This window comes from Bos javanicus, chromosome 14, assembly GCF_032452875.1.
Source record: "Bos javanicus breed banteng chromosome 14, ARS-OSU_banteng_1.0, whole genome shotgun sequence".
Taxonomy (NCBI): Eukaryota; Metazoa; Chordata; class Mammalia; order Artiodactyla; family Bovidae; genus Bos; species Bos javanicus.
In genome coordinates, this window is record NC_083881.1 from 44022354 (window position 1) to 44039008 (window position 16655).

A 16655-nucleotide genomic window follows, 5' to 3' on the forward strand; every position below is an offset into this window, starting at 1 on the left:
TCCATGTTCTTTCCACTTGCCACACTGGCCTGTATTATCTGCAGTGGCCATCTCCGTAGTGATTAGGAAGACCACGCAGGCCCAGTCTCTGTTTCTGTGTTCAGAATTTTTAAGGCACAATGAGAAGTGTAATTCTGAGTGTAGGTGGTCCTGGACTGAACTTGATGGAGATACACCCAGCTCCAAAGGGAGGGCTCCTTACCCGAGATGAATGGTCCGGATGTGCTTCTGGATACCCACTGCAGTACTCAGAACCTTCCCACAGTTCTTCCAGAGGCATTTGAACATCACCTTCATGGAGTTCTAGAAAGGGAAGACAAGGTTACATTAAAATGAAAACTAACCCATCAACATAACAGCTTCCCAGTCTCTTGACTATAACTCAGCACACCATTCTAGGAAACCCCCCAGGTGAGGATCTTAGTGACCTCAGAGATTTTCTTGCTTCCTTCTTAAATACTGAGCCCGGCTGGAACATTTAGTTTACTTTTTAAAAAATATATTTTTAATCGAGGGATAATTGATTTACAATATTGTGTTGGTGTCTGCCATATATCAACATGAATCAGCCACAGGTATATATATATGTCTGCTCCCTCTTGAACCTCCCTCCCACCCCATTAGTTCACTTTTTTTTAAGGTGGTTACAGTGTCTTTCAGGCATTGGGCTGTGCTTAGTCGCTCAATCATGTCTGACTCTTCGTGATCCCATGGACTGTAGCCCACCAGGCTTCCCTGTCCATGGGGATTCTCCAGGCAAGAATACTAGAATGGGCTGCCATGCCCTTCCCCAGGGAATCTTCCCGACCCAGGGATGGAACTCAGGTCTCCTGCATTCCAGGTGGGTTCTTTATCATCTGAGCCACCAGGGAAACCCGGCATTAATGACAGTGAATTTTAGAATATTCATTGAGCACTTACTATGTGCCAAGTGCTAGTCTAAGAGTTTATCTCATTTAATCCTAAAAGATGAATACTATTATCATCACCATTTTACAGATTCATGGAAAGCTTCAGTAAAACATGCCTAGTCAATGGAGCCAGCTTCGAGCAAAACCAGAATGTGAGTTTTGGAAGTCTGGCTCCTGGAACTACTCTCTCCACCAGGACACAAATCTATCTTCTCCTATAAGGATCTTAGAAGTTTTCCAAAACAGTCCAGCAAAGTGATTGAGAGCCCTGATTTTGGACTTACTCTCTCAAGTCCTAGTTTTCTTATTTATCAAGTAAGAACAATAGTACCTGTCTCATAGGGTTATTATGATGATTAAATAGGGTCACGAAAGCAAAATCGTTTAGCGCAATACTGACGGGAGTAATTATTCAACCAATGGCAGCTATTATGGTCTTATTACGATATACTTCCTGGAGTGAATTTGACAGGGAGTGAGTTTTCTCCCCTGTGCTCACCAAGCCCCATCCTTGTTTCCTCCTGGGAACACAGCTAGACTTCATTTCCCAGCCCCCTTTGAAGTTAGGTGAAGTCATGTGACTGAATTAGGGCCAATGGAATAAGGGCAGAAGTGACATACATTCCTTCTAAGCCTTGTCCCTAAACTACTTGTCAGTGTCACTCCAGCCTGTTTCGCTGATTAGAGGTACGGTATACCCAAGGACTTAGGGGACAGTAGTGCCTCAAGAATTTTTTAAAAAATATTTTTAAAATGGAAGTATAGTTGATTTACAATGTTGTGTTAATTCTGCTGTACAGCAAAATGATTCAGCTATACATTCTTTTCTATATTCTTTTCCATTATGGTTTATTATAGGACATTGAATATAGTTCCCTCTGCTATACAGTCAGAACTTGCACTTTGGGGATTTTTAATCTTTTGTTGGCCATGAATTCTTTTGGCAGTCTCCTGAATTCTATAAACCCCTTCTTAAAGTAATGTTTTTATTAATAATGCTTAAAATAAAATACACAGGATTAAAAAAACTGTAAGTATGCTGAAATAGTTATAAAAATATTAAAAAATTTTGTGAAGCGGTAATATATATACTCTTTAACACATAAACTAATAAGATCTTTAAGTGAATTTAGTAACTACCATAATTTCAAAGTGGCGTTGTGCATAAATGACATTTCATGGTATCTGCTAAGATTGTAAGGTGATATGAAAACATCCATGTTTCGTATTGGTAGAAAAGTCACAGGAGGCACTAATACTATAGTGGTTTGATGTCTCCAATCATAATTGTAGGAAATGCTAAATTATAGTTAAAACATTAATGACAATAAAGATATACTTTTTCTCCCACCTAATTTCATAGACTCCCTGAATTCTTTCTACTCCCTTTACGGGACTTGTGGACTCCAAGTTAAGAATCTCTGCACTGGGAGGAAGGGGCCTGGGTCCCTGGAGAATGTGTAGAGCAGAAACACCCCTTCATCACTCCTGCTGACCTGACTGGATTGTGACATGAGAAATCCTTTATGGAGTTAAGCCACTGAAGTTTGGAAATGGGTTGTTTCAACCATAAGCCTCCCCTGACCAATAAACAAGGACACCTTCCCTGAACTGACAGAATTGCTGTAGGTTTGTTTACAAGTCTAGTAGGATTTCTGCTCTCAAGCCCTGTTCTAGAAAGCCATCATTTACACATTTAGAGGATGACTCACCGGCTATTATGATGGAATTAGTATCCTGATTCAGCCAGTCACCCCCACCTAAATCTTTCTCAATTGAAACAAAATACCTAGAAACATGCAAAAGTGAGGCGTATCCTGTGTGTTGGGAATGATCACTTTCGGGCTGGCAAGTTGAAGACACAGCACAGTGGCACATGGCTACAGTCCATTGCAACGGATAGATTAGTGACAGCAAGAAGGAGCCCATGCCTCCTGTGAGCTTCGTGAGCCCAGGGGCCTGGGGTTTCCAGAGGTCCCAGGTGGCTGGCCTTCCTGACACTGCAACCTAGCCATTCCCACTGCAGTTCCCGGGCATTGTGGACAGCTTGCCCATGCTTCCTGCTGCAATGAGCAGTACTGAGCTCTAGAAGCTGCGGCAGCAAAGAGCTGGAGCAGAAACTGGGAGAGAGGGATGTGAGGGGAGCTGAGAAGCAGAGACAGAATTAGGACACTTTAAAGTACACTATCGTGAAGAGCTGGTGTTTACTCTAAGGAGACCATTCACAAATTTCAGGCTCCCTGATCTTCTTGAGCCACTGATCCAAACGCATGAGATGGAAGATGAACCAAAGGGGGAGAATTTAAAACCTTCCCTCCCCCCTACTCCAGCCCCAAGGTTCACAAAAAAGAATTTGGCTTGATTTTTTTTTAAATTCAGAGCAGATAATGACGATATTAATTAATAAATCCTTACCCTATGAGTGCTTTCTGCTCATTTTTCAAACAATGAAGCTGTTCTATTAAAAAATATCTTCCACTTAAGGGAATTAATGACTCAAACCAAAATTACAGGTATCTGAGAGTCCAAATATCCATCTGGAAATGAAGTCAAGATAGATGAAAGCACTTTTTCATTCATTCCAAGCCTTCTTGCTGATGGTATTCCTTTATTCATTAAACTAAATAGCTACTTAGCAAGGAATATTCCAGTGGCTGTGATGGAAAGAAAAGAAGCTGTTCTTCAGAACTTACATTCTAATGGGGGAGAGACAGAAATGATCACAAATGATGACTGTTTCAGGTATGGTAATGTTTCTGGAAATGGGGATGGGAAACGCTAGGCCAGACAAAGCCTCTAGAAGGTGACTTGTGAGCTGGGACCTGAAGGCTGGAAAAGGAGCCAACCATGCTGTGAGCTAGGGTTTTCCAGGTAGAAGGAAGAGTTAATGAGAGCTGTGAAGATGCAGAAGAACTTGACATACTGTAGGGCCAGAAAGGAACAGTTAGTTTGGAGGGAAAGGAAAGGTGGTATGACCTGTTTGAGATCATGTGAAGAGGCAAGGAGGGCCATGGAGGCAAGGAGGATTATGCAGGGTCTTATAGGTAAGGGTACAGAATCTGGACTTTATTCCAAAATAAAGAAGCTGCTGAAGGGGTTGAAGTTGGGGAGTGATATTATATGATTTAGACTTTAAGAAAACGTTACTCTTGGACTTCCCTAGTGGCCCAGTGTGGTTAAGACTCCATGTTTCCAATGCAGGGGGTGTGAGTCGGATCCCTGGCTGGGGAACTAAGATCCAACATGCTGTGTGGTATGGCCAAAAAGAAAAGAAAAGATCACTCTGTTCTGTTCTGGGGAGGAAAAATAAGGTCACCAGTGTGGTGCTACTGCAGGTTAGAAAAGATGGAGGCCTGAAGAAGGCTTGGGCCGTGAGAACAGAGATAAGTAGACACATTCAGCGTCATTTTGGAGGGAGATCCAACAGAACCTGTTGTTGGGTTGCGCATGAGGAACGTTAAAAGGGATGGTATTAAAGATGAGTTCTGTAGCGAGGGGAGTTGTGGTTCTCTTTGGGATACATTCATTTTGAGATACCTACTGGCAAGTAGGACAGTGGATCTATGAGCCTGAAACTGAGAAGAAGTCAGGTCTAGAGATATACATTTGGAGTCAGGACCTGAAGGAATTCTTAAAACAGATCTAGATGAGACCATCTAGGGGGAAATACAGCTAGAGATAATTAGAAGGCCCAGCATACTGCAGATCCAGTATTTCATGTAGGAGACTGAGAAGGAAAAGACAGAGAAAAAGGGTGTGGGCAGTAGTGGTAATCAAGACAGGGTGGTATTACCAGCACAAATAGCAGAAAGTGGCTTAAGAAGGAATATGTGACTTAGTATCACTTGATGTTCCCAGGTGGTGTCAGTGGGAACTTGCCTGCCAATTCAGGAGACCTGAGAAACTCAGGTTTGATCCCTGGGTCTGGAAGATCCCCTGGAGGAAGGCATGGCAACCCATTCCAGTATTCTTGCCTGGGGAATCCCATGGACGGAGGAGCCTGACAGGCTACAGCTCATAGAGTTGCAAAGAGTTGGACACAACTGAATCAACTTCACATGCATGCATGTGCAACAATTAGTCAGTTATTAATAGATAGTCTTTTGAAATTAATATAATAGTATTACACAACATGCAGAGCCAAATTCCTCCTACATCTTAGGAATTTCTTAAAGGGTCGAATTGCTAACTGTTTTGGGAAATGACAATCACACTGGCATTTCTGTCCCATAACAAGTATTATTGATAAAACTCCTGTTCCTGGTTCTTGCAATAACATGTCAAGCATTTGCTTCTTGAATTGATTAATAAAGCCTGGTACTGATGATAGAAAAATAAATGTCATTGGTATAACTCCTTTCCTTAGGAGGAACTAGCTGATTCAGAGGTGTCAAACCCCCCACATACAATGAAGCTGACCAATATCCTCTCTAAATCCCTTGGATTTTGGAGAACTACCAATTACAAGTGCTTGTGCTGTGTACTTAGTCGGTCAGTCACATCTGACTCTTTGACACCCCATGGACCATTGCCCACCAGGCTCCTCCGTCCATGCGGATTCTCCAGGCAAGAATAATGGAGTGGTTTGCCAGGGGATCTTCCCAAACCAGGGAATGAACCCAGGTCTCCTGCATTGCAGGTGGATTCTTTACCAACTGAGTCACCAAGGAAGCCCAAGAATACTGGAGTGGGTAGCCTATCCCTTTTCCAGGGGATCTTCCTGACCTAGGAATTGAACCAGGGTCTCCTGCATTGCAGGTGGATTCTTTACTTATATTCATAATTTTCTGGGCTTATACTAAGGGCTCTAAAGAAATCTGTTGCCCAAAGAAAATTAGGTAATGGATATGAAGAAAAATGATCAATTTTATTCCTTCTTGCTTCTCTTTTGCCCATGGGATACTGCATCATCCCTTCTGATTTCTTCCAGCCCTATTACTCCTTTATAAAGAGCCTCTTTATTAAATTCTTCTCAGTTACCCCATCTGAGGACACCATCAACTTCCCTGAGGACCTGGATTGAAATGGGGAAAAAGTAGGTTATAAAAGAACATAAACAACATTATATATTTTGGGGGGTATGTAAAACAAATAAAAATGTATTATTGCATGGTGGAAATATTGGGGCGGGGTATCTTATTTTTACATTAATTTCCAAATGTAGAAATTGCGTTGTTGTTCAGTTGCTCCATCGTGTCTGATTCTTTGCAACCCCGTGGACTGCAGCATGCCAGGCTCCTCTGGCCTTCACTATCTCCCAGAGCTTGCTCAAAGTCACATCCATTGAGTTGTCGATGCAAAATATAAAAATTACCCTACTTTAAATTAAAATAGAAGTCAACCTATAATATTAATACTTGCTTGATTAATTTTTAGAGAATACAACTATACTAGCACAAACACCTCAACTTTAATACAATCAAGTGACTTCTTTCTACCTAGGTGAAGGTATGTCAAACCAGAAGGCCTCTTAAATCAGTGGTCCCCAACCTTTCTGGTGGGCTTTCTCAGTGGCTCAGTGGTGAAAAAAATCTACCTACAATGCAGAAGATGCAGTTTGATCCCTGGATTGGGAAGATCCCCTGGAGGAGGGCATGGCAACCCACTCCTGTACTCATGGAGGGAAAATCCCATGGACAGAGGAGCCTGGCAGGCTACAGTCCATAGGGTCTAAAAGAGCCAGACACGACTGAGTGATTAAGCACTCAAGCAACCTTTTTTGGTACCGAAGACCAGTTTCGTGGAAGACAATTTTTTCATGGACTGGGGTTGGGGGGTGGTTTTGGAATGAATGAAGTGCATTACACTTTTTGTGGACTTTATTTGTATTATTAGTACAACAGCTCCAATTCAGATCATTAGGAATTAGATTATGGAGGTTGGGGACTCTTGTCTTAAATAGTGGTTAAGTACTTTTCAGAGTACCCTGATTACTTCCAGTGGAAAGAAATCCTTTGTCTACAGAACTACTCCCTGTTATGCTAAAGGAAAGCCAGCCACGGGAGGAGGAGAACAGGAAAACATAGCTAAATAAACAGCACCCAGATTGCTGCATGGGTCCAAGCTTGCCCAAAGAATCCAAACTAAGCAATGCGGCAGGCAGAGTTGCAGCCGCCAAGTCTGAACATGACCATCTGTGCCTCAGCCCTGGCTTCTCTTCCCAGCTTCAGCAGATGTTCACCAAGCTGGGTTGTCGGAGGTAGGGAGAGGCCACTGTTGGCTGGGAACCTCAACGAGCTATGGTCCTCCATGCATCTGCCTGGTTTAGCTGAAGCTCCTGGCAGTTGGGCTTCCCAGGTTGCTCAGCAGTAAAGAACCTGCCTGCCAAAGGAGGAGCCGCAGGTTCCACACCCTGGAGAGAAGGAAATGGCAATCCACTTCAGTTTCTTGCCTGGGAAATCCCATGGACACAGGAGTTGGCAGGCTATAGTCCGTGGGGTTGCAAAAGAGTTAAACACGACTTAGTGACTAAACAACAGCCTGGCAGTTATAAGCAGACTCAAGGAATCTCACACATGCCCAGTGGGACATTCGCAGCAGCTTCCAGGAACTGCTTCTTTAGAATCACTCAGCTTTGGCCTTGTGGGCTACGATGGTTGGAGAGAACTTCCTGGAGATTCATCACCTTTGTGGCAGCTCCCAGAATGTCTCTGATATCAACTGCTCTGGAGCAATAGGCTGAGATCTTTGGCCACGTCTTCCTTCATCTTTTCTCTGCTTCCCTCTCCATGGCAAGCTTCCATGCTGGTTTTGACTTATTTCATACTTAGGATACATGGAGTGGCTTCTATTTTCCTGATAGAACCCAGATTGGTACACAGGACTGATAAGATGACTTCTGAAGTCACCTTCCGTTCAGTTCAGTTCAGTCACTCAGTCATGTCTGACTCTTTGCGACCCCATGGACTGCAGCACACCAGGCCTCCCTGTCCATTACCAACTCCCAGAGTTTACCCAAACTCATGTCCATGGAGTCAGTGATGCCATCCAACCATCTCATCCTCTGTCACACCCTTCTCCTCCCTCCTTCAATTCTTCCCAGCATCAGGGCCTTTCTAATAAGTTCTTCCCATCAGGTGGCCAAAGTATTGGAGTTTCAGATTCAACATCAGTCCTTCCAGTGAACACTCAGGACTGGTCTCCTTTAGAATGGACCAGTTGGATCTCCTTGCAGTCCAAGGGGCTCTCAAAAGTCTTCTCCAACACCACAGTTCAAAAGCATCAATTCTTCAGCACTCAGCTTTCTTTATAGTCCAACACTCACATCCATACATGACCACTGGAAAAACCATAGTCTTGACTAGATGGACCTTTGTTGACAAAGTAATGTCTCTGCTTTTTAATATGCTATCTAGGTTGGTCATAACTTTCTTTCCAAGGAGTAAGCATTTTTTATTTCATGGCTGCAGTTACCATCTGCAGTGATTTTGGAGCCCAGAAAAATAAACTCTGACACTGTTTTCACTGTTTCCCCATCTATTTCCCATGAAGTGATGGGACCAGATGCCATGATTTTAGTTTTCTGAACGTTGAGCTTTAAGCCAACTTTTTCCACTCTCCTCTTTCAATTTCATCAAGAGGCTCTTTAGTTCTTCTTCACTTTCTGCCATAAGGGTGGTGTCACCTGCATATCTGAGGTTATTGATATTTTTCCCAGCAATCTTGATTCAAGCTTGTGCTTCATCCAGTTCAGCATTTCACATGATGCATTCTGCATAGAAGTCAAATAAGCAGGGTGACAACCTTGACGTACTCCTTTTCCTATTTGGAACCAGTCCATTGTTCCATGTCCAGTTCTAACTGTTGCTTCCTGACCTGCATACAGATTTCTCAGGAGGCAGGTCAGGTGGTCTGGTATTCCCATCTCTTTCAGAATTTTCCACAGTTTGTTGTGACCCACACAGTCAAAAGCTTTGACATGGTCAATAAAGCAGAAACAGATGTTTTTCTGGAACTCTCTTGCTTTTTTTGATGATTCAGCAGATGTTGGCAATTTGATCTCTGGTTCCAGTGCCTTTTCTAAAACCAGCTTGAACATCTGGAAGTTCACGGTTCACGTACTGTTGAAGCCTGGCTTGGAGAATTTTGAGCATTACTTTGCTAGCGTGTGAGATGAGTGCAATTGTGCAGTAGTTTGAGCATTCTTTGGCATTGCCTTTCTTTGGGATTGGAATGAAAACTGACCTTTTCCAGTCCCGTGGCCACTGCTGTGGCACACCTTCAGTTGCAAGTGTGCAAACATGGCTGGATTTTGACGCATACAAAATGCCAGGGATAAGTTCAATTACAGCTGTATTCCAGAAGGTACATATGTAGGACTTTAAGCATCACATGACTGGTTTACCAGATAGCAGCCTGGGGTTAATGCCAAGTGCCTTTATTTGGCAATTGGTGTGTGTGTGTATGTGTGAGTGTTGGGATAAAGGATGGGTTGATATTCATGCATCCAAACTTCCCAGAGAGAAGACAGTGCAGTTATTCTGCACAGGTGAGCGTGTGGCATCACACAGGTTTCCTCAGCCTGTCTCCCGGGAACCCAAAGCTTTGGCAGAGGCTGCAGTCACTCTTTCAGGATTGAGAAGTCCACTCAGACCCTTAGCAGGTTCCAAACGACTGACAAATAGTGTCTTTAAAAAAATCAATAACTGTTAGAAGTTGTAGGCATTCCAGTTCTTTACTGTGTAGGCATTCCAGTTTTTTACTGGGACAGCAGCCTTGTACATGTCATCTCACTAGTTTGGGGCTTTCTTTATTTGTAAAATGAGAACACTGAACAAGCTTAGTAACTTTGGATCCATGAGTTGTATAGGTAAATTCAATAGGTAAATTCAAATGTGTATCAAGCACGGATTAAACATTTCCCACCTATATGCCATTTATGGATGCTGTGCGAATACACAAAATTTAAAAATAACAAAAAGATTTCTATAAATGGAATAATACAGAACGTATTCTTATGTATCTGGTGTCTATGTCTGAGCATATTTTTTTTTTGAGCTTCACCCCATTTCATACTTCAGTCATTAGTTCCCTTTTACTGTGGTACAGAATTCCATTGTGTATATGTACCAGAAATTATTTATCCACTTCCCTGTTTATGGAAACAGGTCTCTAGTTTGGGGTGACAATGAATACAACTTCTATGAAACTTGTCTACAAGTGTTTTTGTGGACATGCTTTCTTATCTCTTAGATAAATATCTGAAGAGTGGAATTACTGGGTCATATGGTGAGTATATCCTTAACTTTATAAGAAACTGCCAAACTGCTTTACAAAGGGGTTGTACCATTTTACAGTCCTAAGAGAAATGAATGAGAGTTCCTGTTGCCCACACTTGGTACTTTGTACTCCAAAAAGTGCACACTGTCTGATTCCATTTACAACAGGCAAAATTAATCTCTGGTGACAGAATCAGGGCTGCCTGTCTGAGTTGGGGGGCAGCATTTGACTCCAGAGGACAGAAGAACTGCTGGCCTGGATCAGAGTGGTGATTACTCATGTGGAGACATTAGTTAAAACTCACTGAATGATATGTTTAAAGTGGGTTCATTTGATTGTGTGGACATGATACCTAACTACAGAGTCAATTTTAAATGATGTCTAAAACCACAAACTAAAGTATTCCTTAATTAATAGAAATCCCTAATCATTAAATTAAGTTTTCTCCATCAGTGAATTCTAAAAGTGCATCTCATCTTTGGGGACATCTGTACATTTCCAGACATGATCCAAGCAGTCCTGTAACTTGGAAAGGTTGAGCTTGGGCTTGATGATTTTTGAAGTCCTTCGCGCTCCTGGACCACACACTGCCTGGCAGACTATTCTAAGGTGCTGTCATTGAATTGCCTGGATCTCTCGTCTTTACCCTGCTCCTCCCCGAGGTCAGTCAGCTCTCTGACTCTGGCGGCGATGCTGTGTCATCACCCTGAGATCCGCACGGTGTGACCCCAAGTGGCTTTTCTTAGCACTGCCCTCCCCAGCACTTCTAACAGATGGGTCTATTTCTGGAGCCGCAGTTCTTCTTACAGAAGGCACTTCTCTGCTCAAAATTAGTGGGTTAGGAATTAAGTCAGCCTGGAGACTGGCAACAGGCATAACAGTGAGGGCCATGAGGGTCTGTTTGCTTTCTGGAGCAGTCATTCACAACTGAAAAGTGATTCACTGCTTTCTGATTCCAAAAGATCGAACATGCAGAGTGGAGCAAATGATTAATTCACTGTTTACTACTGTACAATGATGAGCGAAGTACCTTATGTGAACAGAGTTATTTTTTCCCCTCTGACTTGAGATTCTCCCCAATCTATAGGTAAAGTAGTTCATGGTCAAGACGCTTGTGGGATAAATGAAAGTGATGAAGACTGGAATTTTGCAATTGCTTTTGAGTCGTGCTGATGTTTTGAAATGCAGAGTCCTGAGTCAGGTTTCCTTGGAGGCCCCAATTTCTGCCAATGTCGTTGCTTCCTTCACCCCTAATCTCACACAGGCTGGCCTCTCCCACTAACCCTAAATAAGCCCAAGGTGACTGAGGTGGCCGAGGGGCCACCTGGTCCTAAGGGTCCAGGACGGAGGATGGAGGCAGGCAGCCTTCCCTGTCCACAGTCACGCTTCTCAAATGCCATTCACTCCATTGTCAAGTGGGTAAAAAGGAAAGCAAAATACTAGCGGCCAGCCCCTCACCACAACTTGACCATTATGGTGCTATCGTTTTTCATATTTTACAGATGAGGAAACTGAGCCTTAGAGAGGTCAAGTGATTTGCTACGCTCACACGAGTACTGTGGGCTTCCCTGATGGCTCAGATGGTAAAGAATCTGCCTGCAGGAGACCTGGGTTCGATCCCTGGGTAGGGAAGATCCCCTGGAGAAGGGAATGGCTACCCACTGCAGTATTCTTGTCTGGAGAATTCCATGGACAGAGGAGCCTGAATTCCTATGCATCTATGGGGTTGCAAAGACTCGGACATGACTGAGCGACTAGCACTTTCACACTTTGATGAGTATTATAGCTGGGGTGCTAATTCCAGAGCCCGAACGGTTTTATCCTGTTTGGGAAAGGACAAACCCCAAATTTGACTGAACTAGGAATCTGACGTGAAAAAAACGCACAGTATTAATTAGTTATGAGCCCTTCTTGATTTTCTAGAGGTCTTCAGGAATTGAATGTTAACTCCTGGCCTTCCATAGAACTGTTTTCTCCCAGACGCCCGGAGCGGCTGTATTTAGGGCCATTGCATCACCTTGTGGTCAGGATAGGAACTGCATCTTCCCGGTACTCCCCGAGTCCCCGCTCATACTACTAGGCTTTTCTCAACATCTGAGTACAGTCAGTCTGAAATTCCAGAGGAAAAATTCTGCTAGAACGGGGCTTGAGGCAGTTGGCTGGCTGATTTCCCGAGCCAGGAGAAAGAAGCTTTTCATTTCCCCTCCTCGCGTTCCCACCTACCTTGGCTAAAGGGCCATGTGCCCTTCCTGCAGGAAGCTGCCCCTGCCCTCCCGCCCCCACTCCACCCCAGCCCAGTGGTCCACAATCTTTTTGGCATGAGGCACCGGTTTCGCGGAGGGGGGATGGTTTATCGTGTACTTTATTTCTATTATTATTACATCAGCACCAGCATCAGGCATTAGATCCTGGAGGTTGGGAACCCGGGCCTCAGGAGACAGCCTGGAATTCCTCTCTGTCTTTGAGTTCTTTGTAACCCTCTGCACCCCATTCCCACTCTGCCACGTTGTGCTGGCTGTAGCTGGGTCTGACTGTTTTCTTGCCATGTTATTTTCTTCTGGGTGCAGAGGGAAATGTGGATTCTTTGAAATAAGCTCAAGAGTTTTATCTTTGCTCTTTTAGCTGCTGCTGCTGCTAAGTCGCTTCAGTCGTGTCGGACTCCATGCGACCCCATGGACTAAGCTGATCTTATTTCTAAAATTATAAGCTACAGGATTTTTGGCAATTCACATAGCCTCAGTGAGCCTCTTCTGCACAATGGGGATATGACTAAGCCAAAGATGTTTGTGATGATTAAATGACATGCTGCATTTAAAAGCATTTTGTAAACTGTAACAGTATGCAAATATAGTTATTTATATATGTATGTATAAACTGGATAATATCAGCAATTGTGTCTTGCTCACCACTGACAGTAGGCAGTAATAATGCCTTATCTAGGCAATGAATCTCTCTTCCTCTTTACATAAGTGGAACAGGGATCATGTAAGAGGTGAGAGTGAGGAAAAGTGTTAAGATAACTTCCAAATAAGTTTCCATAAGGAGGAAGACCAGGGTCATTGCTTCACGATTATAGTATAGGGTATGCCTCTTCCCGCTTTGTTTCAGGGTCCTAAAATCGGTCTATTACAAAGTTGCTATATTCCAGTTTTAGGGCTTATAAGCCCTTTCTATAATTATGGTTGGTCACACTTCATCTTCATGATCGTCCTGAGACAGGTTTGATAATATCTGTTTGCCTGTTTAACGGACAAAGAAGTTGATGATCAGAGAGATGAAGTGTTTTCCTGAAGTTCTCCGGCTAGCAAAGTTGAGTCTAGAATGCGGATCTTTCGATTTCTAATCAGGACACCTTCACTTACCACTTATCATGTTCTCTCTTTATCCTAAGGAACAGGGGCTTCCAAACTTTTTTGACCATCAGCCACAGTGAGAGACACAGTTTGTACAGTCGGCACATAGATGTGCAACTGAAAGCAAAGCATCAAGGAACAGCACTCAGCCTGATTACATCCATTGCCCCTATTCTGTCCTGTTCCCTAAAGATGTGCTGGTCACAGTCATTAGAAAGATTCACAAGCCACCGGTGGATTGAGACCTGCAGTTTGGAAAATATTGATCTAGAAGGTTCTCAAACAATCCCCACAGGACATATGCCCAATACAAGTCCATGGTCTCAAATAGATATTATGAACCTCAGGGAATGAAGAGGAAAATAAAATGAGTTCATAAAGTGTCCCCCAACTAGAACAGATTGTCTATGGATTAGGCAGTTAACTCTTGGAAATCGTTTGAAATATGATTTTAAAAACCAAAATAGCAGCATTTCAGCTACTGTGTTTCTACCACATTATGTGTATGGTAAGTTGCTTCAGTTCTGCCCAACTCTTTGAGACCCCATGGACTTTAGCCTGCCAGGGTCCTCTGTCCATGGGATTCTCCAAGCAAGAATACTGGAGTGGGTTGCCATTTCCTCCTCCTGGGATCTTCCGGACCCAGAGATCGAACCTGCAACTCTTAATGTCTATCTGCATTGGCAGGCGGGTTCTTTACCACTAACGCCACCTGGGAACCACATTTGAGCACAGCATCTATTGCTCATAATTATTATTGCCTTTTTATACATCAGTGTCCACCTGCCTAACTTTTGACCTTGAAGGAAGGGGCTTCACTTTAATCTCAGGGCATTGAGCATTGTGCCTGTTGGGTGCTCAATAAATATTGGCTCACTTGATACACTAAAAAAAATGAATTGTGAATTGAAACCATCCTACTTTCTTGTTATTTCCACTCTTCAAAATAACTCTAAATTCAAAAGACAATGACTTGGTCTATGTTCGGTCCATGCAATAAAAACTAGGGACTACTTGGGACTTCTCTGGGTGTCGGCCCAGTGGTTAAGACTTTGTGCTCCCAATGCAGGGGGTGCAGGTTCAATTCCTGGTCAAGGAACTATGATCCTACACCAAAAAAAAAAAAAAAAAAAAAGAGACTACAAGTTTCATCCTTTTGATATCACCCTGGGGAAATCCAGAGTCTGAATGGAGGGAGAAGTCACAAAGAAAGAGGGAGGGACATGGTTCCCAGACTCCTGAAGAGTGGGTCTGTGCCATTCAAATAAATGCCAGTTTGTAACGATTTTTTTTTTCTTTTCATTTGGTAACTTGACTATCTCCTAATTGAGTTGAAGCCTAAAGACTTTACATACAAGTCTGACCAAGGCAACTGAACTGCAATGCAAGAGTATGAATTTTGTCTCGTGGCTATGTCAGAAAGGAAAAGCTGTGATGAGCCTTCCAGCAGGGCACCTTACAAGCACTGGGGAGCTCCCTGTGCTGTGAGTCTTTGCCACAGGCTTGGCTGTGCTTAATGAGAGCCAAGACCACACACTCTGAAGCCCCCAGAGAGAAAGTCTGAGCAGCCGGAAGCAACAGGACAGACTCCAGGTCCACACAGCTGTCTGCCTATGGGTTCCCACAGGTGCAAGTGCAGCCTCTCTCCCCAAGTAGTCAAGACCAGAGTCTCTGGGGACCCACGGGATGCCTGGACAGCTCCAGGACCCTGCCCAATGGACTGGTATGTGAAACAGCAACTCTTCATGCCCCAGCCTTTGGGAAGGACCAGAGATGACATCAATGCCCTGTTTGTTCTCTGGGCAGAGAGAGTGCGTGTACCACCAGCACCATTACACATGCTGCCCGATGCTGAGAGAGATGCAGGGACGGATGGTGTTGGATCAGTGCCATCTCTTTGTTTTTCTCTTTGAAATGAACTGGGAAAATAGGTTGCACTGCAGTCTACAGGGTTTTCTTTGGATTTTTGTTTGTGAATAGTCATTAATAATGAAGCTACCAATTGCAAACTAAAAAACTAAAATATATTTTAAATGTCTATTTACATGGAGATTTTAAAATAATGTTACAACGTTTTCCAGATATTGCAGTAGTATTTCTTTATTCTATGAAACAGAAATTCTTTTTAAAATTGGGAGTGAACATAAGCACTTAAATGTATCTGAAGAGAATGAAAAGGATATGAGTTTTTGGTTTAGGCAGACCTGGGTTTGAATGGCAGTGCTGGCCCTTTCTAACCTGCATGTGTGTGTGTTAAGCTGCTTCAGTCGTTTTCGATTCTGTGCAACCCTGTGGATTGTAGCTGGCCAGGCTCCTTTGTCCAAGGCATTCTCCAGGTGAGATTATTGGAGTGTATTGCCATTTCCTTCTCCAAGGGATCTTCGGGACCCAGGGATCAAACCCACTTCTCTTAGGTCTCTTGCATTGGTGGGTTTTTTACCACTAGTGCCACCCAGGAAGCCCTCTAACCTGCACAACAGGGGTTAAATGTATAACTTCCCTGGTCCTCAATCTCCTATCAAGATGGGAAAACAGTACCATACAGGATTGCTGTGAGGATTAAATACAAGTGCAGTCAAATTAATTTATTAAATAAGCTAGATCTATTCTTTCACTTCTAATTTTAATACATACATAATTTGGGCATGTAAATACTACGTATGTTTACAAGTTAGCTTTCATGTATATTTCACATCTAGTTTTATAAACATAAGTCCGAAAATCTTTCCTACAACCCTCTAAGAGTCTGAAGCAGAAAAGAGAAAAACATAATTTTATTTTACAGATGAAAAAGTTAATTCCCACGAAGAGAGTGAGTTAATTACCAAACCAAGCCTGAAGTCCAATTTTTTGACTCCCAAATACTGGTAAAGTCCAGGTGGAAGTGTTGTGAAAGTGTTAGTTGCTCAGTCCTATTCCAGCCGGCCAGGCTCCTCTGTCCATGGGATTCTCCAGGCAAGAGTACTGGAGGGGTTGCCATTTCCTTCTCCAAGAATACTGGAATGGGTTGCATTTCCTTCTCCAGGGGATCTTCCCCACCCAGGGATCGAACCCCAGTCTCTTGCATTGCAGGCAGATTCTTTCCTAGGTTACCTGATGTTACCAGTGCAGCAATTTACAACCAGGGGAGAGGACGGGATGAGATTGGGAGTGGGGTGAGGATGCGTACTTG

General features: G+C 43.3%; 1 protein-coding gene across 2 annotated transcripts in view; it reads right to left on the reverse strand.

Annotated features, from left to right (window-relative positions):
* ZNF704 (zinc finger protein 704) overlaps positions 1–16655 on the reverse strand; it is a 262185-nt gene that overhangs the window by 35822 nt on the left and 209708 nt on the right. For both annotated transcript variants that reach the window (XR_009740869.1, XM_061439067.1), the window contains exon 5: positions 203–303. Coding sequence is in view for 1 of the 2 variants with exons in the window: in XM_061439067.1 (XP_061295051.1) it covers positions 203–303 (101 nt within the window). In the remaining variant the exon portion in view is untranslated. The remainder of the gene's footprint in view (positions 1–202; positions 304–16655) is intronic.